This window comes from Prionailurus bengalensis, chromosome E1, assembly GCF_016509475.1.
Source record: "Prionailurus bengalensis isolate Pbe53 chromosome E1, Fcat_Pben_1.1_paternal_pri, whole genome shotgun sequence".
Classification (NCBI taxonomy): Eukaryota; Metazoa; Chordata; class Mammalia; order Carnivora; family Felidae; genus Prionailurus; species Prionailurus bengalensis.
In genome coordinates, this window is record NC_057347.1 from 54,252,858 (window position 1) to 54,277,389 (window position 24,532).

The following is a 24,532-nucleotide window of genomic DNA, read 5'->3' on the forward strand; positions in this document are numbered from 1 at the left end:
AGCACAACCACAGCTGCTCTTAAGACCCTCAAATGCACCATCAGTGGTTCTGAACTTGGCATAATGACCGAACTCTGCCTTATCATCAGAGGGGAGGAGAAGAACAGTGTGGAAACCAAAGGGGCTGAAATTTCAGCTGCTGCCAGGCGGCCCGGAGCCCCATCACACTCCCAGAATAGCCGGGCTGGGTTCCCGGCAGCCTCCGGCCGCACCGCAGCGGGGCTTCCGGCAAGGGAGACAGAGTCAAGGCCCCAGCAGCGCAGGGCAGATCAGCGGGGACTGGACGCTGCCCAGAAGCCAGCTTGGCGGGAGCGCCATCCGTGGTGAGTGCGGCGTGTGTGACGCTCCCGTGGCACCCTGGCTTTCTCCCTCACCTCCAGGTCCTGGCTGAGTTCGAGAGTCAGGGTGCCCTCAAATCCCAGGCGGGTCGGGGGGGGGAATCGGTGGGGGCTTGGGGGCTACGACTGGGTCTTTTGAATGCTATTGAATGAATTGTGTTGGTGGCTGGCGGGAGCTGGTGAAGGGCTGAGTGGCTCCGAAGGCAGGCTGCCCTGTGTGCAGAGGGGATGTGAGTGACTGTAGGGGCCAGCAGCCACCCGGAGAACAGGGTTGGAGAAGGAAGAAAGGCCTCGAGAGGGAGACACGTGGCCCTGCCATAGGCCAGGCAACTGCTCAGCACAGCATTGCCATGAGGCTGGCTTCTGAAGCGAAGGGACTGTCCCGAGAAGAAAGGGTAGCTGAGAAGAGGCTGGCCGTGCGCTCGATGCCAGGTGCTCTGTGGCCAGTGTCCTTCTCCTGTGCAGGCCTGTCCAGATCCTTCGTCTATTTATTCCCTCCCAAAGGTTTATTGAAGCCCTACTATGGGCAAGGCACCAAGGGAACAGAGATGGGTCAGATACCCATCTTTCCTTCAAAGAGCTTCTACCCGTAAGATGCGTTCATTACTAAGGCAGAAGAGGGAAGAGCCGTATGAGAGGTGACAAAGGCACTCTGCGGCATGGCCCGGAGACGGGCAATCCAGTGGCGTTCCAACAAATGGGTTTTAATCCCGGGCTTGGCCTCAGTCTTTAAATCTGTAAAATGGGGGTAATGATATCGGCTCAATTGAACTCATCAAGCTGCAAGGATCAAATATACAGAGAAGACACTTAAAAGTGGTACAGTGTTCTACAGGAGCAAGCCATTATGAGTACTGCGATATCAGACCACCTAGCTTTCCTCTGAACTTCCTGGCCTGGATTTCTGGCCCAGAGGGAGGCGGGGATCTGAGGACATGGTTCACAACAGCGGCAAGGCCGAGGCTAAACCCTGAGCCTGACCTCTCTCTTCAAGAAGGCAGCCTCACTGAGTTGCTGGCCAGTCAACCCAATATTCTGCTGATATTTACTGCCTTTTTGAATTGTGTGTATAAAGCACTATCCTGGGGCTTCGAATGAAATCAGAAGCCATTCCCCACCAAGCCTATCGGGGGTTAGAGAGGCAAGATGTTTATGCAGAAGATATAATGAACAACGCAGAGCAGTGCCAGATTAGCAAATTCAAGTTGGATGGGGAGCTCTAGGGGAGCCATGGGGTGGGGTCACCCGCAAAACATTCTGCGAGGAGCACAGGACTTTGAAGGGGGACTGGTTCAGAGAGACCCAGAGGGGGCATCCCGGACAGAGAATGGGGGGCAGCCTGAGTAAAGCCACAGGAAGGCAAATCTGGAGCTGACCGGACTTGGGAGCTGACCTCTCAGGCCGGACTGGCCATTTCCTATGGGGGAAAGGAAGGGGATGAGGCTGGCGTCTGGGTTGAGTGCAGGTTGCAGAGGCCTTGAATGCCGAGCGAGCAAGTTTAGTCTTTCACTTCAAGGCAGTGGGAACCAGGGAAGGTGTCAGCAGAGTGCCGGGATGAAGGCAGGGAATGTCCCCCAAAGGACAGGGGTTTGCAGGGTGACTGGAGGTGTTGGGGAGTGGTAGGAAGGCTGCAAGTGAGGTCACCAGTTTGGGGCCATTTAGCTGCTAGGAGGTGAAGGATGTCCTGTCCCTGAAATGTTCTCAGATGTGGGGGGCGGGAGACCCTTCCTGAAGGTAAGAGGGAGCTAGATGGGGCACTGCGTAGACGTTTCTTTTTTGGTTTCGGAAGGGATGGGTGGGCTGAGGGGCCTGAATCCCTGGGCCTTCTGCTTTGACCCTGGTTCCTAGAGTTACTGCCTGTTGACAGCTACTGTCCAGACCTGGGCACTCAGAAAATCCAGTTCTCTTCTCCACTGGGAGTTGGTTAGTGGCCACTGAGCCATGGCCGGAGGGGGCGGGGGAGGTGGCGGTTGGCAGAAGCAGATTTGTGGCCAGTGTGGATGGGCCTGGCGTCAGGTGACATTCCAGCAGGCTCTGCCCAAAGCCCACTTCCGGGTACAATTCCAGAGGGATCATCCATGGGCAGCCAGTGGTGGTGAATTAGTGTTTAACTTGCCTGCTCCCAGGACCCTGGCTTCCTACTTCTTAAGGTGCTACCTTGGTACCTGGGTCCTTAAAAACAAACAAACAAACAAACAAACAAACCAACCCAGGGGGCACCTACTATTTCAAGCACCATCCCTATAAGCCCAAGAGAAAAGGAGACTTGGCCAGACAGAGTAGCCTGGGCAGTAACCAGTTAATATGGGGCCCGGGAGCAAGGAGAAGTCAAACGCACAATCTGTTTATCAGCCAGTTGTGGGGCACCCAGCCGCCTGGCACAAGAATCCAGGTCCCTACCTGTCAGGGATCCAAGAGCCCCACCCCCAGCTCAGTGAGAAACTGTTCTCGCTTCACTGGGGCCAGGCCACAAGACCAAGGGCACTCAACCCCCAGGGACGAAATGACTGCTGAAAGTGATTCCACCAGCTGAAGCTGCATCCAGGACTCATGCTACCCATGCAAGCGGGTCTCTCTAGGAAGCACAGCTGACCTCTAGCCTCCCCTGACCACCCGGTGCCCCAAGCCAGGACATGGAATGTAGGGCATTGCTGGCCCCGGGGCGGGGGTTGGGGGGAGACGGACTTTTCCAGAAGGCACTGGGGCTTGCCTGCTTCCCAAGGCCTCTGGCTCTGGGCAGGGAAGGTGCACACTGTTTGCAAGGCCCCTGCTGTGAGGGGAAGGTCTGCAGGGAACCACCCTCCAGGGGCTGCATCTCAACTCCTGCTGCTACTGTCCTGACCTTGAAACGATGGAGCCACCACCACGTGACAGACTCTGGGCCAGACCCTGGGGACCCAAGATGAGTGAGACATGCCTCCCTCTTGTGAAAGGCACAGTCTAGTGGGGGGGGGGGGGCGGGTGGACAACGGTTAACAAGCTTGATGAAGGTACACTAGGGTCATGATACATCAACGATGCATGATGGGCTGTGCGTAAAGGGGCAAGGCCCAGGGTTCTTTCTGGGGAAGGTGAGGAAAGCTTCACAGAGGGAGCCGGGAGCTGAGCTTTGAGGCAGGGTTGATTTTGTAAAAATTTTGGTCACAGGAAGGACAGGATGTTGGAAGAAGGAAAAGCAGAGGTGAAGACCCAGAGCATAAGGTTATTCTGATAACCGTAAAACAGAATTGAAAGGTCAGAGATGCAGCTTCTAGAAGAGTTTGGGCCCTTTTAGCTGACAGGACTAAGGTTCAGAGGGGGTGCATCAGGAAAGGAGAGGCTGACCTCTGGACACCTGTGAGAGGCAGGCTGTGCGAGGAACATTCTAGATTGGGCTTCATCTGGATGTTACAGCGAGATGTGGGGGAGGGGTTATCATGCCCATGGAGAGGAAAGTGCAGGCAGGGTGACAGGGAGATATGGTGACTTGCCCGGGTCACACAGCTGGCAGGTGGCAAAGCTGCCTCTGACCCCCGGGCCTTGTCAGTCCCTCAGACAATTGTGGCCATGGATAAAAGTGGTTCTGATGGCCCAGCAGGAACTCAAGCACTGTATTAGGGGAGGCGGGGAGCTAGACACTCCCCCACAATCCATCAATCCCGGATCTCTTTGAACAGCGGGTGGGCAGTATCCACCAGGGATGGCTTCCCAAAGTGTTATTTTTTGGTGAAAACCGGGAGTTCATAAAGGCTTAGATGCCTGTGGGTCATTAAACGGGGTGAAGGGCATATGGGGGGTGGGGTGCAGAGGACCCTGTACTGGAGTCTTGGAAAGCAAAACTTCCCTTCTAGCCAATGCTGGCTGGTCCTGTCTGGAAGCACCCACCCCCGACCACGTGACTCACGGGGTGGGCAGTGACGGCGGTGGGGGCGGTACTCAAGATCTGGACCTCCCATCTAGCCACCCTACATCCAGCTAGGCCCTGCTCAAGGGACTCAAGCTGAGGGCCCCAGGGATCCTAGAGGCTGAAAGGGCCAGGTCATCTGCCCCAAGGGCCTTGCCTTGTTTTTAAGGCAGATCCTGTTCCAGAGTGAGATGGGGTGAAAAGGGACCCAGCAAACCGCTCCCAGAAAACTGCGCTACATTTCCACCGCTATCCACTGCTCAAGGCTGGCAGGCCTCTTCCCAAACTCCCATCGGGTGGCCAGGCACCCCATACCCCAACCTTACCCCTGCCTGGGCAGGAAATGAGGTGGGGGTAGACTTGCCTCTTGGGAGAGGCCTCCGTCCCGGAAGGAGTTCCAGAAACTTGAAAGCAAACTGAGATGTTGGGTTGGATCCACTGCTCACCGGCTTCCAGCCCATTTCCCCAGCCCCGCCCCCCGACTCGCGCTCAGAATTGGCTTTTCACATATGCTAATGAGCAACCCTCCCAGCAAACTGATTTGGGCATTAGCTGTCTTGTTAATGAAAGCTACTGGTCAGAGGCCAGAAGAACTTGCTGGGTCACTCTGGGCTCGCCCTCAGACACTGGAGGGTCGGGGAGACGTGGGGCAGGGGTGGAGTCACGGGAGGGAGACACGGAGTAGGGTACAAACTTTGCAGCCGAACGCGCTCTTCCTCTTAATATTTAAAAGGAACGGAAACAATTCAGTGATCACCACACTCCCCAGACCTGCAAGCGAGGGCAAGGCACAGGGACGGAGGCAGGTTCTAGAAAACCAGGGCCCCACCGCCAGCCCCGGCCGCTAAGCAAACATTCCCTCCTGGAGTCGGAAAAGCCGGTGCGCGAGGGGAGGGGCAGGCCTGAGGTTTATCGCTCGGGCAGCTCCCGGTGATTCATGGAGTTTGACTCCTGCTGGTCGTAGACTGAGGCACCCAAACAGCCCCAGAGGTACCCCCTCACCTTTCCCCGCGCCCTATCCCCCCCCCCCCCAACCTGGCCACCGCCGGACACCCGCTGCCTCCCCTCCCCCCCGCTCCCCCTCCTCCCGGGCGCTCCAGGCTGTGCAAACACACCCCGCCGCCCGCCCCGCCACAGGCTGGCTCCGACCGCGCGCTGCTGGCGATCCCCCAGGCAACTCGGCGTCACGAGAACAGCACCCCGGAGACCCGGCGCCCTGCCCTCCCTCCGCGTCCCCTGGGCCCTAGCCAGGTCCAACAACCTCTCCCTTCCCGGTGCGCCGCGGCCCCTCCGGGCCTTCCGTGCCGGCTAACTAGGCCCCTCTGGGCGCCCGCGGAGCCCGCAGCCCCAGGGGAAGGCGGCCGGAAAATCTCCTCTTGTTTACTGGGCCAGGGACGTCCCAGACTGGCTTCGCTTCCCCATTTCTGCAGTTCCCTTTCTGCTGATTCCTGGGGCCGGAGGGGAAAGGGTGGCAACCCGCCGACCCACCCCGAGGCAGGGAGTGGGGGGTGGGGCGCGGAGAGGGGCGGAGGGTATTTGAACTCGTGGAAAAGTCCCGAGGGGTGGACTCGGAGTCAGGGCCTTTGTGTCCCGGAGCGCAGGGACCGCGGGGGCCGGGTTAAACACTGTACCTCGGGGAACACGACCGTGAAGGCTAATTAGGACAAGTCGGAACAGGGAACGGGGACGCGGGGAGGGGAGCGCGCGCTCAGAGTTGGACTGAGTCTGGGGCGATCGCAGGAAATCCAGGCGCAGGGGAGTCGGGCCCAGGGCGACGTTTGCTCACTGTCCCGAGTGGACCTGGGCCCGGCCCACGCAGCAGGGACGCTCGCGGTTGGCCCTCCCACGCACATTTGGTGACCCCGGGGCCGGGGAAGGGCCGCGCGTGGAGGAGGCGGACAGTGGGTGTGTGGTGTGTCCACGTGTTCAAGCTCGGGGAGGGGAGGGGGCGCAGAAGGCGTGACAAAGACGGACTTTGTGTCTGAGTGTGCGCCTCGCTCCAGCCGCGAGCAGCGCGCTGTGCCCGGCGCGTGTGCCTCTCGGGCGAGCCAGGACGAAGGTGACGGAGGCTAGGTGAGACGCACCGAGGTGGCCCCCGCGCCTGGCCGTGTGTGCGCGCTGGGACATGCGGGGCGGGAGAACCCGCCTGCGAGGTGTGCTGGGCTGCCCCCCAAACCGCTTTCCGGAGCGAGAGCCGAGCCCGGAAAGTGAGTGCGCGTGAGTGCGCGCGCCCGCGGGCGGGGGCGTGGCAGTAAACAGCAACAACACTCACTCCAGCTCCGCCAGAAACTCGGTGCTCCCTCCTCGGCCGGAAAGTGCGCCTCGCCGGAGCCTGGAGGTGAGTCGGCTGGGGGAGGGCCGGACGGGCTTTGTTACTGTGCAAACGGATTGCACATACCTGGAGCGCTGCGGCTGCCCGATAAGCGCTTGAATGGAGGTGATGTCACGGTGATGCCGGCGCCAGCCCACCCTCGCCCGGAGAAAGGAGCCGAGTGCGGGGAGAGGCCAGCGCTAGAAGGAGACACCGAGCGCGGCCAGCTCAACCCAGGTCCCGGGGAGAGGCAGGCCCTGCGCCCCGAGCCCCGAGCCCCCCGCCCGGGCCCCGCCACCCCAGGCCAGGACTGCGCCTGGCTCCGCGCCCCACGCCGAGTCCCTCTCCCCCCGCCCGCGCCCGGCTTGGCGCCGGAGGTGGCAGAGTCGGGCGGGCGGTGCGTCCCAGGTAAGGACTCCTGCCTTCCCGCTCCGCCCTCCCCTCCGCCGCCTGGGTCGGGCTGGCTGGCGGTGGGTGCGGGCAGAAACCCGAGGGCGGAGGACCGGGGGCGGAGGACAGCGCCAACTCCGCTCGGTCGCAGAAACTTTCCAAACCGGAGCCGGCTGGGGGACGGGGGTGGGGGGAAGCCCGGCGCTGTCCCGAACCCCACAATCGGTGCCCCCTCCACTCCGGCCGCCTCTCTGCGTGAGTCCACCGTCAGCAGTGACTTATGGGCCGGCGCCCTCTCCGGTGCCCGTGGATGGGGAGGGCAGGTTTCTGTGGCCAGAGGGAGTCGGTGAGAGAGGCTGGGTCCCTGCTCATTCTGTTCCGAAGGCCGGGGGAGCGCCGGTGTAGACCCCAGGAAGCGGGGAGGGAAATTCTCCGAATCTTCCTGTAGGAAGTTTGCAATCAGACCATCAAAGAGCCTCTCTACTGGCAGCTTGGCTTCTAGATCCCCGCTCCACTCCCCACCCCCATGGATTTTCCAGGGCCTTTTGCAGCCGCAGGGGTTGGGTAGCGCCCCTCCATCCACCCGCCAGCGGTTCTACACCCCGGAGAAGCCTGTCATCTCAAAGGTCGCGATCTTGATCCTAAAGCACAGGGACCAGAATGTGTCACAATAGGGTTTTGTGCTTCTGGAGGTCCCCACCTTGTGTCTTTCTATGTTTTGGGGGGGGGGGGGGTGTTGGGAAGTAGGGCACATTCCAGAGTGGCATTCCAGAGCAGACCCTTGGATTGAAGACTTCCACGTTTCAGAATACTCAGGAAATTTTGGCCCAAAGGCCCACTTGATGTGGAGTCAAGGATGAGATTCCCAGAAGCCCCTCCCTCCCCAACCTGGAGACCCCTGGACCTGAGTAAGATGATATGGCCTAAGTACCTAAGTACTGGACTCCAGAAAGGGGGGGAGGGGAGTGGGGAGAAGGGAAGGAGGTGGGAGCACTGTAGGTAGGTCCTAGCGTTTCTCCTGCTGGTCTTCTCAGTGCTGGCAGACGGGGAGGGGGAGTTAGGAGGATGTTCTGTAGTATCCCTGGGTGAGCTTAGGTGCCTTTGAGGGGGCTATCAAAGGTCATGGCATCCTTAAATGTAACCACTGGCTGTGTGTCTTTATCTTACTCTGTATCCTTGAGCCTAGGAGATTCAGACCCGGGCAGTGAGAAGCCCATGGTGCCCTCTTCAGGATGGTCTCCCAGGCCCTAGAGGTTCTCAGATTCTGATGTGAACGGTAGGGGTTGAGGAAGGGGCTGTTCCAGAAAGGTGAGAGGGCCTGACCGCCTCTGATCAAGCCAGTCAGGGCCAGCTGGGCCTCTGAACCCACCGGTGCCTTGGAGGCCTCTCTGCTTCCCCCTGGAGAGGGAAAGAGGGAGGAAGGGGATTCTGGAACTGGATTGGGCTGACTCAGACCAGAGCTGGGGGCTGAGTAGCTCAGCTGGGGAAAGGCCGATTTCAGAGGTGATTAAAAATATTTGTATGACTGATTCCAGGGAGGTGAAGCAAAAGGGCCCCTTTGTCCAGAAAATAATCTGAGACTGGGCTATGCCGCAGCGGTGGTGTAGGAGAAATTCATGGGGCAGAAAGAAGTCCCCCTCCCCCTCCCGTCCTTGGTCCCACTGAGAATCTTGAAGCAAGGAGATGTGACTCCAGAATGAAGAAGGCAGGGGAGAAATGGGCACCGAGTCTGTTCAGCGAATGTTTTTTAAATGCCTCCTGTGTTCAAGGCACAGTGCCAGGTGTTGCAAGGATGCTAAGATAAACAGGTCTTGTCCAGTGCCCTCCCAAACCTTCCAGCCTCGTAGGGGAGACATACACACGGAATTTTAACCATCAAGGCTCAGAAGACAGCCGGGAAGTGCAGGGCTTAGGGACCTGGTGGAGGGAGAGTCTCTAGGCAGAGCTGGGTCCATTTCTAAAAAGTCCTTCCCCCTTCTCCACCATCTAAAAGATGGCATGGGTTGACTGGCTGAATCTGCACTCCTGGAGGTCAAAGGACCAGTGCTGAACTCTTTTGAGCTTCTTGCTCTAAATCTGCTGGCTTCCAGGGATCGCTGCCCTAGGCCTGAGTTGCTGTATTCCTATGTCTACCCTCACCCTTGAATTTCCAGGGGAATCAGAGAAATGGATTGTATCAGGGTGGGAATGGTTTGTTTCATCTGGGGCTGGTACGTTTCAGGGCACCTGGGCAGTTTGGTCCTCGATGGGGAGGAGGAGAGGAAACAAGTTCCTGTTTCCTTCTTTGGAAGTTCCCACACTGGCAGTGCTGAGAAGCTAGGAGGCTGCTGGATGCCATCAGGGTAAAGGCATGTACTCCAAAAGCAAGATGGACCCAGAAGAATAAGTGACAGAGGGGTTGCAGAGCTAAATGGGACCGGGCTTGGGGTTTTTTCTGGTAATGATATGGCTGTTATCAGATATGAACTTGTAGCGAATTGGTATCCTTTCCCCTCACCTCCAACCAGTCCTTAGATGTTATTTTGGAAACGATCTCCCAGACCTGTCCATTATGGCTTGTTACCTTTGGCCTTGATCTTTCAACAGGGGTGAACCGTGTCCTCAACAAATCGATTGCCTGTGCTTTTTGCCAGATTGAAATTGTAAAGCACAGCCCTGGTTATGCCTCCTTGGTGCAAAAAAACAACCTTCCGTGGCTCCTCATTGCCTTCAGAAAAATGCCCCAAACTCCTTCCCTGTAGCATTTCTAGTCTGTCGCTAGCCACCTGCTGTCTCCCTTTACAAAACTCAGTTCATACTTGAAGTTGATGAAATACTGAATAAAACGCTGTTGAAAGATCTTCTCCATTCTGTCTTTTCTGACCCCTCAGCGCAAGGCTTCCTCCTCTGTGCCTTGTGACACACCTTTTTCTCCCCAGAGGCAAATTCTGTTGTGGGGCACTTACTTTCTCATACCTTATTATGGCTCATATTTTCTCATACCTTATCTCGCATACTGGATTTTATTTTATTTTATTTTATTTTATTTTATTTTATTTTATTTTCAACGTTTATTTTTGGGACAGAGAGACAGAGCATGAACGGGGGAGGGGCAGAGAGAGAGGGAGACACAGAATCAGAAACAGGCTCCAGGCTCTGAGCCATCAGCCCAGGGCCCGACGTGGGGCTCGAACTCACGGACCGCGAGATCGTGACCTGGCTGAAGTCGGACGCTTAACCGACTGCGCCACCCAGGCGCCCCTCGCATACTGGATTTTAAAAACCATCAAGTCAGGGACTGTATTTGTTCATCTTTGTAGTTTCCAGAGCTTGGGCTCTGTTCCCCTTCCCTCCCCCGGCCCCTCCCCCCTCAGATGCACAGTAAATATTTTCTGATTTGGAATAATCACCTGTTCTAAATGGGGACCCAGCACAAGGTGGTGGAGGGGGGAGCAGTGCTTGAAGATGTGCAAATACCTGGGGGCCAAATCGGAGTGGCTTTTCTCAGGGCTCACTTCCACATCTCCAACTTTACCACAAGTTCTGGCTGCTTTGCTGTGAGCCCCAAACGCCCAAGATGGGGTTAAATGCTTAGGAACCCATAGCATGTAATCTGCAAATTATATCCCCTGGAGTGGTTCACTGTTCCTCCTTACCCATGAATCCTCTGCTCTTTCTTTCCGGCACTTGTAAATATGGTTTATGCGTTATTGATTTACGATTACACAAAGTCTCCTACAAAAGCTTATTTAAATGTCGATGCAGGGGAAGGCACAGTGCTTTTGCGTTACAAGTTAAGAGAAACTGAGCTCTGTGACCGTGCAGTTTTTTTAGGAACGCAGTAAAGATGTTAGTTTATGAAGAGTTAACGATAGGTGGTATCTGGGGGAAGGAAATAGCAAGCTTAACTGAAAAATGAAGTAGCTCAGAAGGTCGAGATATCGACGGTATTTTCAAGGGGCTTGTAGGATATGTATTAAAGGACTTGGAAAATTGATGCGCTTTTATTATGTCAATTTCACTTTCTCCATGAGTTTCTATTTTCCCTGATCCAGTAACAATACTCTTCCACTTCTCAATTATGGAGAGACGACGTTTCTACTGACTGGGATACAGGACTTTTGTTCACCTGTTAGAAATTGGGTAACGGGGTGTGGGGGGGGCACCTGGGTGCTCAGTTGGTTAAGCATCTGACTCTTGGTTTTGGCTCGGGTCATGGTCTCATGGTTCGTGGGATCGAACCCCACGTCGGACTCTGCTGACAGTGCACAGCCGGCTTGGATATTCTCTCTCCTGCTCTCTCTGACCCTTCCTTGCTCGCTCGCCCGCTCTCTAAATAAATAAATAAATAAATAAATAAATAAATAAATAAATAAAAGAGAGGTCAGGTTAACCAGGGATGGTGAAAACATACAGGGGTAGGTATCACCACCCCCAAAGGAGGAAGAAAGGAAGTGGGAAGAGATGGATCATGCCATTCCCCCACGAGTCACTAGCGGTCATTGTCAGCCCAGGAAAGCTTGGTTGCTGTCTTTCTGGAGGGTTCTATAGGACCCCAGAAGTGAGAGAGGAAGAGGCAAGGTTACAACTAGTTACTTGAACATAACGGGTGATATGATGTGCAGTACCTACGTTTCATAGTATTTTTGAACTTGGCTTTTTTTTTTTTTTTTAAAGTTTATTTATTTCGAGAGAGAGAGGGAGAGAGAGAATCCCAAGCAGGCTCAGCGGTGTCAGTGTGGAGTCTGATGCGGGGCTCGATCCCACGGACCTCGAGATCATGACCTGAGCTGAAATCAAGAGTCAGAGGCTTGACTGACCGAGCCACCCAGGCCCTTGAACTTGGCTTTCTAGAACATTTAGATTCTCTGTTCTCCAGGTAAATGTAAAGTCTCTCTTTGGACAGCTCACTGATTGGATGTTTCATTTCTCAAGAACCAGACACGTTCTTGACCTTCACTTCACACAGGGAACATCCAGCTGTTCTTGAGAGCGGGGTTTCATTTTCTTTGCTGCTTAGCACTTGGTAGAGCCGCTGTTGGGACTGGTCCGATGCGGAGTACGTAGAGTAATCAGTTACCTTCCTGGTATGAATGAAAAATCTCTTTTTTGCCTTCTAGCTACTGCGCCTTAAAGTCTTCCATGATAGATGAGTTCTTGCATTGCCCTTGTCTGGTTCTTGCTTTTAAAATGTTAATGCCTCATAGGAGGATTTTTGCATGAAGTCATTAAGTCCCTAGCTGAGAAATTCGTTTATTTTATCCTTGACTCCAGCAACTGAGCTAGACAAAGAAGTTTGGATTCTGAAGAGGAGAGCTGGCCTGAAAAGTGGGCAGAAGAAGGGCAGAAAAGGGAGGTGACAGGGAGGAATCCAAGGGAACTGGCTTCTTCATCTTTTCTGGCCGCAGGCTGCACCCTGTCACGGGTGCTCGTTAAGTACGCGTTGCGTGAATGAGTGCGTGGCAGACTGGCCATGGACGTGGGCGTCACAGGGGCAGAGTTGAGGGGCACGGCATCGGGCCTGTTGAACTCTGGGAGTCTCAGGGCAGAGACAAACTGCTAAATGGGTGGTATGCTTGGTTTTGACTTGCTCACAAACCCTCACACCAGCTACCAGAGCTCAGGGAATATTCGGATGCTGGATAGGCTAAGGGAACAGGGAACCTGAAAATTCAGTGACACTTTCCTCCTCTTCCATGACGAGGGACAGAGATGACAAATGGGCTTCATCTCACTTGCCTCTCTGGTCAGTCGATATGCCTCCCGGGAGTTCTGTGTCAAGAAGGATTCTGAAGCTCAGGGGACAGTCTCGTCATCAGCTTGCACTGGCTGCCCTGGTTCAGGAGAGGGGAAAGCAAGAGACCCGTGTGTCCGAATCTGGCCGGCCTTGGCGGACTGATTTTACCTTTTCTTGCTCTATCTCTAGGGACCCAGCTGGAGCCTGGCCTGGGAGCCAGGATGGCCATCCCCAAAGCCTTGCTGACATGCCTGGGGCTGCCCCTCTTCCTATGCTCAGGGGCCCAGGCCCAGAATCATGTGCCACCCGGCTGCAGCCCGGACCTCAACCCCCTCTACTACAACCTGTGTGACCGCTCTGGGGCTTGGGGCATTGTCTTGGAGGCAGTGGCTGGGGCGGGCGTCGTTACCACTTTTGTCCTCACCATCATCCTTGTGGCCAGCCTCCCCTTTGTGCAGGACACCAAGAAGCGGAGCCTCCTGGGGACCCAGGTATTCTTTCTGCTGGGGACCCTGGGCCTCTTCTGCCTCGTCTTTGCCTGCGTGGTGAAGCCGGACTTCTCCACCTGTGCCTCTCGCCGGTTCCTCTTTGGAGTTCTGTTCGCCATCTGTTTCTCCTGCCTGGTGGCTCACGTCTTTGCCCTCAACTTCCTGGCCCGGAAGAACCATGGGCCCCGGGGCTGGGTGATCTTCACCGTGGCCGTGCTGCTGACCCTCGTGGAGGTCATCATCAACACCGAGTGGCTGATCATCACGCTGGTCCGGGGCGGTGGCGAGGGCGGCCCTCCGGGCAACGGCAGCGCTGCCTGGACCACGGCCTCCCCGTGTGCCATCGCCAACATGGACTTTGTCATGGCGCTCATCTACGTCATGCTGTTGCTGCTGTGCGCCTTCACGGGGGCCTGGCCAGCCCTGTGTGGCCGCTTCAAGCGCTGGCGCAAGCACGGGGTTTTCGTGCTGCTCACCACGGCCACCTCCATCGCCATCTGGGTGGTGTGGATTGTCATGTACACTTACGGCAACAAGCAGCACAACAGTCCCACCTGGGACGATCCCACGCTGGCCATTGCTCTTGCCGCCAATGCCTGGGCCTTTGTCCTCTTCTACATCATCCCTGAAGTCTCCCAGGTGACCAAGGCCAGCCCAGAGCAAAGCTACCAGGGGGACATGTACCCGACCCGGGGCGTAGGCTACGAGACCATCCTGAAGGAGCAGAAGGGCCAGAGCATGTTTGTGGAGAACAAGGCCTTTTCCATGGACGAGCCAGCCTCAGGTAAGTGGAGGAATCCCCTCCCCACCTGCCCAGCTTTCCTTCTGCACTGTTTGTGGCAGGACACGGGGCTGGTCTCCTGGGCAGAATGGAAGGTTCTCGGGTTTATCTGTAATTTCCTGCCTGAAACTCCCTGAATTCCAGATTTGAAAAGTTTTTTTTTTTTCCTGTACTCCTGTAGTTCATGAATGTATTTTCACTCTAAAATTGCAAACACCACGGATAAAACTCCCCTCCCCCACCCAGCTGTCTTCCCAGTTCTACTCCATTCTTTCCTGTTCCGTCTTTAGAACGATAACCACTGATCGTGTACCTCCACAGGCCTCAGTTTCCCCACTTGCAAAATGGGGCTGATAATGGTTCCTGTTAAATAGGATTCTTACGAGGAGTAAATTCATGCATGTGCTCGGCACTAGGAAAGTACTCTAGAAGTATTAGCTATTAGCTGTGTGTATTGCCATTAATTTACTATTGTTAGTACACTTCCAGGACTTGTTTTTCTCTTAGGTATACATTCATAGTCTTGGTTTCTGTTAAAAGTCTTCCCAGCTAAGATTTTCTTCTTCTTTTTTTTTTAATCTTTATTTATTTTTGAGAGAGGGAGAGAGAGACAGAGCGTGAGCAGGGGAGGGGCAGAGACAGAGGGAGACACAGAATCTGAAGCAGGCTCCAGGCTCTGAGCTGTCAACACAGAGCCTGATGCGGGGCTCGAACTCACGGACCACGAGATCATGACCTGAGCTGAAGTCGGATGCTCAACTGACTGAGCCACCCAGACGCCCCTCTTCTTTTTTTTTTTTAATGTTTATTTATTTTGAGAGAGAGAGAAAGAGAGAGAGATCCAGCAGGGGAGGGGCTGAGAGAGAACGAGAGAGAAACCCAAGCAGACTCCAAGCTGACATCATCGAGCCGGACATGGGGCTGGAACTCACAAATCGTGAGATCATGACCTGCGCCGAAATCAGGAGTCGGACGCTTAACCGCTTGAGCCACCCAGGCACCCTAGGATTCTGTTCATTTTAATAAAAGCTCTGTGCCACATACCAATCTAAGCAGCACCCTCTATCCAGCTGGCTTGTCCCCAAGCTCCTGTCACGGCTCTTTGTTAATGAGGTGGGGCTGTCCTGTTGGAGCCCAGCACTAGGGGTGCCGGCCAGCCATACAGCCTTGGAGGGGTCGGGCTGAGGGGGTTCTGGAATTGGAAGAGGCAGGGGTGGGTGAGGTTTCTGCAGCCTGTGCCAAGCCCCCTCTGGGAGTAGCTGGAGAAGCAGGCAGTGGGGTGGGGTGGGGATGATTCTCTGGGACCCTTGGCCAGTTGAGTTCCCAGTTTCCCAAGGGAAGAGTATTTCTCTGGCATTTGTTAGTCTAGCCTTTACTGAGCACCTACTGTGTGCCACGAGCCGCGCCTTTCCTGATGTGTCCTGTGGCGTGCGGTCTCGCGTGCTTTCTTAGCCAGCTGGCTACAGCCCCTTCACCCGACATGACCAGGAACTGGAGGTACAGAGCCCTGACCCCCAAGCCCAGACTGGGCTGATTAAGATGTTTGGGGGCTTAAGGCTTTAATGCCTGACTCTCGGTCACCAGCTCTGGGGTCTCTGCTAGAGGTGCGAGCCAGAGGCAGGGAAAGCTCTAGAATCAGAACAACCTGTGTCTTTACAAACTGAGATGCCCATAATCTCGATCTGGGGGAAAGGAGTGATCCTTGTCCTGCCTGGCACTTGATCTTTGATCTGCCCACTGGGGTGGCCCCGGGCACAGGTGCACATACCCGAGCAGGACCGATTGAGCGCTTTTCGGGGGAAGGGGATGGGGCAGGAGGCAATTGGCGAGGCTGGCGGGGGGCGGGGCTTGTGTGCACACTTGGGCAGGACCTTCCCTGCTCACCTCTGCTGCCTGGCCCGGAGGCCCCAGCAGTACTCAGCCTTTGTCCTCTCAAGGCAAACACTTCTGGGGCTGTGAGGGTTTTTCTTTTTCTTTCTTTTTTTTTTTTTTCTAAATGGAAAAATCAATGGAGCCGGCCCAGCACTTAGGAAGCCAGCCATGTATAGTTGTGGTCCCTCAGAGCCGCGGGCCATCAGTCTGCAGGAGACAGACAGCCGCCCGCCTCTCCTTGAGGCACAGCCTGCTCTCGGGCCCCAGGGGTTGGTCAGCAGCTTTCCTCCGACACCCTGGGAACCCCAGCAGGAGAGAACAGATCGGGATGCCAGCCGGGCCGAGGCCCGGGGAGGTATTCCTAGGTATTCCTGGAACTGAAAATCATTCTGGAAACTTGCCAGCGTGCCACAGGACAGGAGGTACACTCAGTCCTCCTGGTGGGGCTCTGGGCTGTGGGGTCCTGGAGGGTCAGCATCCAGTTCTGCTTTGTGACGACGTGAGGAGTCTCAGGCTGTGGGGTCTCTGCTGTGCCTGCCCTAGTGTCTAGCAGCTGGCCTGCAGTGATAGAGGCCAGCGTTGGAGCCTGGCCATCTTGGAAGGCGGCCGAACGAAGGCCCATGTGCCCCTCTTGGCCTCTGGCCCCGCAGGGCGGATGGGGATGTGGAGGTTGCTGACAGGAGCAGTTTTCTTTGCTGAAGTCGGGGGAGGGGGTGGTCCTCACACGGCAGGGAAGCCTGAGGGGAAGGCAGGCAACATCCTGCTTGCCTTGATTTCCGACAGAGGCATGCTGGGCTCTTGAGGGGCTCCCACACCTGCAGCCTGGCCAACCCCGGCCAGGCTTCCCCCCTGGGTTCGATGTCATCCCTGGGCAGGTGAGACCCCCCTCTTCCCTCTGTGTGCTCCCCTTGGGGGCCCTGCCTGAGAGTCCAGCCTCCAAACGGCTCCTGTGTTTCTTTGCAGCTAAGAGACCGGTGTCCCCATACAGCGGGTACAACGGGCAGCTGCTGACCAGTGTGTACCAGCCCACCGAGATGGCCCTGATGCACAAAGGCCCGGTGAGTGGAGTCCCAGGGTCTCTGTGACCCTGCTGGGGTCACGGAGCCCAGCCTGAGCGGGCAGGTGCAGAGGCCGTGTGGCCAGCGCAGGGTGGGGTGGGGTATGGATGGAGAAGGCTGGCTTCTCCCTCTGATGCATCAGGCTCAGGGAACCAAGCGGGGCTCCTGATGCCCTTTTTCCGGAGTTGTATACACCGCCCTCAGCTTCACCGCAGTGGGACCTGCCCCGTGTCATGGAGCGTCGCACGGTGACTGAGGTCCCTTGCTGTGGAGAATGCAGAATAGGCCCTCTTTGAGCTGGTGGAGGTGCCAGCTTTACCCTAAGCAGCTTAGGGAAGGACAGAGGAAAGTCTCAGCCAAGTAGGTAGGTAAGTGTCATTCTTTGGTGCCCCCAAAGGCACAGAGGACCCCAAAGCAGATCCAGGTTAGTATTAACTCCTCAACCACAGCTGTCCCAAGAGAGCCCAGGCTCCCTTCCCCCCACAGGCAGGAGGAGGCAGCTCTCAACCTCACCCCCCCACCCCCCCCCCCCCAACAGTGGGTTCTGGAAACCAGATGCTCCATTAGCCAGCGGGGGGTGGGAACAGGAAGACAGGGGTTTAGATTCTCACTCACTCCATATATGTTCCTTCTCCCGGGCTGGCAGTCACTGTGGGGAGAGGTCAGTGACCCGCCTTGGCAGGATGCTGGGAACCGGAAACGAGGGAGGTCAGCGGGGTGGTGTTCTCATTCCGCCCCCCTTCCCTGCCGTGAGCCCTTGGGGTGGGGGGCAGGGTGCAGTGAGCATCTGAAACTTACAGTCCCAGACCCTTCCTTCTCCCGAAGCTGAACCTGCAGCCGGGCACTGGGAGGGGCAGGGAGTCTCTGAAGGACACCGAGTCTGCTGGTTACAGCCTCCGAGGCTGTGGAACCCGTCCCTCTCCCCCACCCCTGGATCCTTCCTTCAGCGGATGCCCCAACCTTGCCACCCTCCACTCACCTGTGCACCTGAGTCCTGCTTCCCTGAGTTGGGGGTAGGATCTGGACGGACAGGGATATTTTCTCTGATGTGGTGATTCTCAAAACGTGGTCTCCAGATTCCCTAACCACCCCCCCTCCCGTCCCCCAGCATTACCATCACCGGGGAACTTGCTATAAATGCAACCTGGATGGGGCTGGTGGTTAGCATCTCTTCAGTGGTATCATCTTGATAACTTGGAATCTGCCACATGGGGAGTACCCGCCCACAGAAATCAGTGGAAGGTTCCCTCCCTCCTCACCCCAGGTAAACATTTACCAGGCCACCACTGGGTTGGATCCTGACTAGGTGTTGGCTGTGGCTTAACAAACTGCCCAGGTGATTCTGTTGCACACCCAGGTTGGAGAACCACCCATCTAGATGTCTGTGGAGCTAGATGTCCCCCCAGGGCAGCTGGGGGTTGCAAACCAGTGGGAGCAGCACCCGGGGCCCGAACCTGGGTGCAAACGAGTGGAAGGACCAGCCGGGTCTGATGAGACAGAAGGCGGCTTGGGACCCTGAAGCGGCAGGGGTTTCGTGGCGGGTCTTTCTGTAGCGGTAAGGCAGGTGGGGCAAGGAGTTCACCTTCCCTCCAGGGTGAGAGCTGGGCCGGGTGCCTCTGGGCCCTTCTCACCCCACAGTTGTCTCCCCCCCACAGGAATAGGGCCATCACAGCTCTAGCCAGGTTCCGGGCAGAGAATTTGTTGTGTGTGTGTGTGTGTGTGTGGTTTTTTGTTTTTGTTGTTTTGCTTTTTTGTTCTTCAGTTTATTTTGAGACAGAAAGAGAGAGAGATGTGGGAGGTGCAGAGAGAGGGAGAGAATCCCAAGCAGGCTCTGTGCCAACAGTGCAGAGCCCAGTGTGGGGCTCGAACTCACGAATCCAGAGATCCTGAAGATCCTGATCTGAGCTGAAAGCCAGAGTCAGACACTTTCACCGACTGAGCTGCCCAGGCACCCCGAGAATTTGGGTTTTAAGTCTCCACATCTGACTAGCTGGCCCAGGCTTTAAGATGAGAAACGTGGGCTAACCGAAGGCCGTCCTCGGCCAGGCAGACAGCAGCTGTGAGACTGCCGGGCGGTGTAGTGCCATTTGGAGGCCTCCAGGAAGAGTCTGGGGAGACGGGCGCCTGGGAGCGTTACCAGGCAGGCAGTTGCACTCAGTATGTGGTTCACCCTCCACTGGGCCCCAGGATTTCCCTAAGGCATTGGGAGCAGGAGGGAGGGGGCTTGAGCAAAGGGTCCTTCGGAGAATAATAGTGAAGCCCCAGGACCGTCTGAGGTGACAGGCGCCTCCTCTGTGTCTAGAGGCCTGGAGCTCTGCAGGGTGAGGCTTGAGGTCAGAGGCCAGCCCCTCCGCTTCCAGAAGTGGGGACACTGCTGGGGGAGGCGGTGGGGGGAGCAGGGAGGGGGCAGCTGGCAGGCACGGCCCCGCAGGAAGCAGAGTGTTTGTGCGTCCGCCCTGGCGGAACCTGGCTGTGAGACCTCCTGTCCTTCCTTCCAGTCTGAAGGAGCTTACGACGTCATCCTCCCACGAGCCACCGCCAACAGCCAGGTGATGGGCAGTGCCAATTCCACCCTGAGGGCCGAAGACATGTATGCGGCCCAGAGCCACCAGGCAGCCACATCGCCGAAAGACGTCAAGAACTCCCAGGTCTTTAGAAACCCCTACGTGTGGGACTGAGTCGGCGGCCAGGAGAAGGCAGGCAGATTTGGGGAGGGCCCTGCGGGGACCTGGCCCGGGAGAAGAGCCCACTGCTCTCCTACTTTACTGACCCCTCAGTGGCTCCGGGCGACTGTGCCCCAGAGCCAGGAAAGCCCTCCCTGTCTGCCAGTGTTTGGGCGGGTGCAGGGGAGGGGGTGTCCCAGGGCCCCCCTCTCCCCCCCTACTCCTCGGTGTTTGTGGAGTTGAGAAGCTCACTCTAGCTTCACGCTCCAGCCAAATAGTGTTCTTCTTGGGGGTGGTGGCCAGTCCGTGCCACCACTTTCTGGAATCTTCCAAGAGATTCCTGCAACCTCGAGAGGTTTCTCAGGAGCGTCTGTCCTGGGTCTTGCTCCTCTGTGAGGAGCAAGGGTGCCTAATAAACACGTTTTTGCTTTATTAGCCCTTCCTCTGGGAATGTCGTTTCTGACCTGGGCTCGTGGTCACCGAATGGGCCTCCTCCTTTACGGGCTGTGGGTGGTTCCTCTTTCTCCCTCCAAATCCAGTTCGTGTGAAAGCTGCTGCCGATGTTTCCTTCCATGCAAGCAAGTAGCTGACGCCTGTACCCAGGGAAGGAGTCTGCAGCTGAGCCTGGGTAACCCTGTCGCGTGCAATTAGAACGAATTCGGGGCCCAGCTCCTGTGTGGGGTCTAGTCCAGCATCTGGGTTTATCTGAAATCAGGCAGTTTTCCTCCGGGACCCCCTCCACCTGCCATACGTGAGGCCAGAGCAGGGAAGGCAGGGGCCCGCCATCAGGCAGCTCTGTGGGTAAGGTGTGGGTAAGGGAAGCTAGGCCGACTTCAGACCCTCTTCGGGGCAATGGCCGTCAAGGTCCTTTAGGGGACGAGGTGGAGAATCACCGCCCCGTGCCATTAGAGCGCGCTGTGCACTGGGACTTGTTTACAAAGTGGGTTTCCAAAGGTGGAAAGGGTCAGTCGGCTGGTTCTGGTTGGTTTCATCCCTGGGCAGTTATTAACACGTTCACTTGCTCAGTCCTTTACTGTAAACACAGCCTTTCCACTTCAGCTAATTTTATTTTTTATTTAAAGAAAAATGTTTTTTAGCATTTATTCATTTTTGAGAGACAGAGAGAGACAGAGCGCAAGCTGGGGAGGGGCAGACAGAGAGGGAGACACAGAATCCCAGGCAGGCTCCAGGCTCCGAGCTGTCAGCACAGAGCCCGACGCGGGGCTCGAACCCACGAACCGCGAGATCTTGACCTGAGCCGAAGTCGGACGCTTAACGGACTGAGCCACCCAGGCGCCCCCACATCAGGTCATTTTAAACCTCGTAGCTGTCCAGAAAGATGGACAGGACAGTATTCTGTCCTCTTTGTGGAGTCAGCATCCCAGAATCATGCCATTGTAGGGTTGGACAGGGCCTTAGAGGCAAGTTAGGGGTTTCGAGGTCCTGGGCCCTCTCACAGGTAAACAGACTGAGCCAGAGAGGCCACACAGCCTCTAGAAGTGGCCACCCCAAGACCGGCCAGGTTGTCTTTGAGACCCATCTTCCTAGGCCTACCCTGGGATGGCCAGTGGGCCCCAGTGGCCGGGGCCTGGATGAGCGCAGTGCTTTGACCCTTGAACACCGGCTCAGGGCTTTGCAAAGGGGCTGCCAAACCCGCCCCTCCCAAGCTTGGGAATGTTTCTCCCCAGCTGGTCAGAAGCTATTTTCTGACACCGGTTGCAGGGAAAAAACAAATGTCTCTATTGGAAGGGAGAGAAAGGTTGCCGGAAGAAAAACAAACTTCTCCCAGAGTTTCCCTTCTATGTCAGATTGCACCAGCCCTCCCCGGGGCCTCAGGCACTTTTTTTAGTAAAAGTCGGTGCTTGGGCCCCGAGCGGTAGGGGGGTCCCCTTTGACTCTTGTTCTTTCTGGTTGCTTTAGGCTCAGTCCCCGCCAAATAAAACAAGATGGTAGAAGCCCTCCTCCCTGAACCACACGCCGTCCTGATGTCCTCAGGCCTCTGTCCAGGCTGGGCAGGGCCCAGCACCTCTCCCGCCCTTGTCATTGGAGCTGGGAGGGACCGGAGGCCACCACCCTGAAGCAGTGGACTGAGTGGGTACCTGTGAAGCCCCGAGGTGTGTGGCTGGGGCCCCAGGGCCAGCCCAGCCTTTCCTGGTCCCCAAGTGACTGAGGCCACAAGGATCTGCAGAACTGCCAGGCCTGCCTCCATCCCCCGTCAACACCCTTCCCCCCCCCAGTCACAGCCCATGTGTCCCCATGCTGTGGTTCTCCAGATGGCCATCCTCAGATGCCCCGTCTTCACGCCCTGGGCCTTCCGGCTGTTTTGGTGTCCAACATCAGCTTGCCCCGCCTGCGCCTGGGTGAATCTCCTCCGTGAGTGTTGGGAGCAGAGCCCTGGTGGAACTTGGCTCCCGTCTTTCTCATCAGGGCCTCCTGCCGCCACCCGGACCTGGAAGGCCCCTGAGCTGGGACAGAGCTCAGCCCGAGGCCTACGCAGACACCACTCCTCTTCGCGGCTTGTGGGTGCTGGGTCTCAGCCCCTTTGGTGCTTCCCTCACGTGCCCCTTTACGCCACAGCCCCATGCCTTCCCCACCTGCAACCGACCGGGGTGCATCGAGACACAAGGTGGGGTCTGGGGCCGCATTCTCAGGGGCCGGTTGAGAGTCCCAGGCCACGTGGGTTGGGGTCTCTCAGCTGCTCACAGAACTGGGACTTGGCTGAGGTACAGATCTCTGCTGGCAGTGTTCTCTCCCATGACATGCTCTAGAGGGTCCTGATGGTCCAGAGGGAATGGAGGGGGGGGCATCCTTTAGGACCTGATGACGGTGGCAACCAGGACGGAGATGTGTACAGCTGGAGACGAGGTCTTCTGACTTGGTCCTGCCCCTCAGGCAAGAGTTGCCTCTGGGGGCCCAGGGTGAGGGCTAGAACCAGAGCAGGACCCGACCTTGTCCTGTAGTCCTCCCACAGCTCTCCAGCGCCACCCTCCTGCCCCTAAGCAGGCTGTGCCTTTGTTAACTGGAATATTTTTCCGGAGCTAAATTGGGCTAACAGGTCCTGCAGAGAGAGTAGGGCCATAGACTGTGTGTGACAGCATGCCCCCCCCCCCCCCATTACCGATCCCTGTACTGGGTTACTTACCTCCATGAATGGAGCATTACGTCCCTCTGATGGAGGGGAAGGGGGAGCTCTGTGCACCTCAGGCTTCTCTTGATCTAGGTTAGCGGCCCCAAGATCCCTCATAGTGAATAAAGGCACTGTCTTTGCTTTTCAAAGTGATAGTCTCCTGTGAGTCCTGGCCCCGCCAGGCAGTCCCGAAGAGCAGCCTGCGGTGAATGTGGGTTTGTTCATAGCCTGAGTCCTCCAGGGATCCATGCGTAGGCTTGGGAAGATGGGCTCCTGAAAGATACAGGCCACCCTGGCTTAGTTAGGGACACCCAGTGGCCCTGCTCCCTCCAGTCCTTGGCCAAGTGGAGACAATAGGTGTGTTTTTAGGAGAAAGGTGCCTTCCCCCAAGTGGTCCAGCTACATCACAAACGAGCCTGGAATGGAAAAAAAACTAGAAGAGTCTAGAACCTGTTGCCGGTGACATCAGACCTTGGTAAATTTCACACCGACCAGCCAGTCAGCTGGAAGCAGAGTAGTTTGGACCCTCACTGCTCAGAATCAGATGACCTCATCCTCTGTGAGGAATTATAACCACAGAAACCTGGTGTGTTCCTTGAGAATTTTTTCTGGGATTTCATAATACATATTTGTAACCTAGTCTCTTTGCCTTCTAGACCAATCGAGGCTGTTTGATTCCAACGAACTTTTTCTTGGCTAGGGATTTATTCTAAGGGAGGAAACTGAGCCTCCCAAAACAGCCAAAATGCGTGGCCCCGCCCGCACCCCCACAAGGTCTGGGAATGTAGGGATGGGACGACAGAGGAGGGCAGCCTGGTATGCTGGAGGCCATCACTGAAATACAAGAGCTCCTGGGAAGGCAGACAGGGCCAGGGGATGATCAGTACCTCCCCTGAGAACCTGCCAAGGGCGGAGCCCGGCACATTGCAGTTTTGGTTCCCTGTAATTGTTTACCCCTCACATAAGAGAGCAAGAAACAAACAGGCGAAGTGACTTGCCTGGGGTCCTGTCCTCCAACCCGTTCTCACCAAACCTAGCCCTTTTCTCTAGCTCCATGGGGTCTGCAGAGATCGGACTCAAGTTCAAGTGACCAGATTTTGTTTCCGGTCTGCCGTGTGTCTCCTGGGCCCTCCCGGAAGCTGCAGCCCCCGCCTCACAGCCGCCACGTGAATTATTTAGTACCTGCGCCTGGCAGGGTAATGCTGACCTCACCCTCACCCTTGGGTTGAGGGCGCGGCTCTGACCTTCCCCTCACTGAAAAAGGGATACTAACGGGTGGAGGCTGGGGTGGTGGTGGACCCCTCTGTGGGGTGCGGGTGAATGAAAGAGGTCCGGGGAAGGAAATGAGGACCAGAAACCAACTGCCCTGTCAGCCGGAAGCAGTTCCGCAAAGAGAGCGTGACCCAGGTATCAGACAGCTATGGGTTTCCGATCCCATTGCTTGCTTAAGTAGCTGTGTGACCTTGGGCAGCTCCGTTTGCTCACGTGTAAAACGGAAGTACTAATACCCCGAGTTGGTTTTTAGTGTTCTAGCTCCTCAAGTTCATTCTGTGAAAGTCACAGCCAAGGCAGAGCTTCCAGGAGCTAGCCGTCTAGTGTTTTCTGCCTAGACACAATGGTTTCTAGGCCAGATTTCGCTGAATGCTGTCCTCCAGAGGGTCCACCTTCCCTTTTCTCTGCTGTCCCCCAAAGGTCCCAGGGAGGTTGGGATAGCGGGTTGCTTGGATTGGAGGGGGATGCTAAGGAGAGGGACAGACCTCCACTGGCAGCGGTTGTCAATCCAGGTTTTCAGAGGGTCACCTGGGGCACCGGAAGTCAAGAAACCACGCTGAAGAGGGGGGATTGAACTGCTTTCAGTCCACAGCAAATGTTTACCGAGCTCCAACTCTGGGGACTCACAGCCTA

General features: G+C 56.5%; 1 protein-coding gene across 4 annotated transcripts; it reads left to right on the plus strand.

Annotated features, from left to right (window-relative positions):
- The first annotated feature begins 197 nt into the window (after positions 1-197).
- Positions 198-23,266, plus strand: GPRC5C (G protein-coupled receptor class C group 5 member C). 4 transcript variants are annotated; one of them, XM_043585169.1, is made up of 5 exons: positions 198-323; positions 12,828-13,910; positions 16,743-16,837; positions 19,336-19,485; positions 21,421-23,266. In XM_043585169.1, the coding sequence occupies exons 2-5, from the start codon at positions 12,860-12,862 to the stop codon at positions 21,451-21,453; spliced, it is 1,329 nt and encodes a 442-aa protein (XP_043441104.1). In that variant the 5' UTR covers positions 198-323; positions 12,828-12,859; the 3' UTR covers positions 21,454-23,266. The 4 variants fall into 4 exon arrangements, with proteins under 4 accessions (XP_043441104.1, XP_043441103.1, XP_043441105.1 ...); XM_043585168.1 differs by lacking the exon at positions 198-323 and adding an exon at positions 5,759-6,559; XM_043585167.1 differs by lacking the exon at positions 198-323 and adding an exon at positions 6,611-6,940.
- The last annotated feature ends 1,266 nt before the right edge of the window (positions 23,267-24,532 follow it).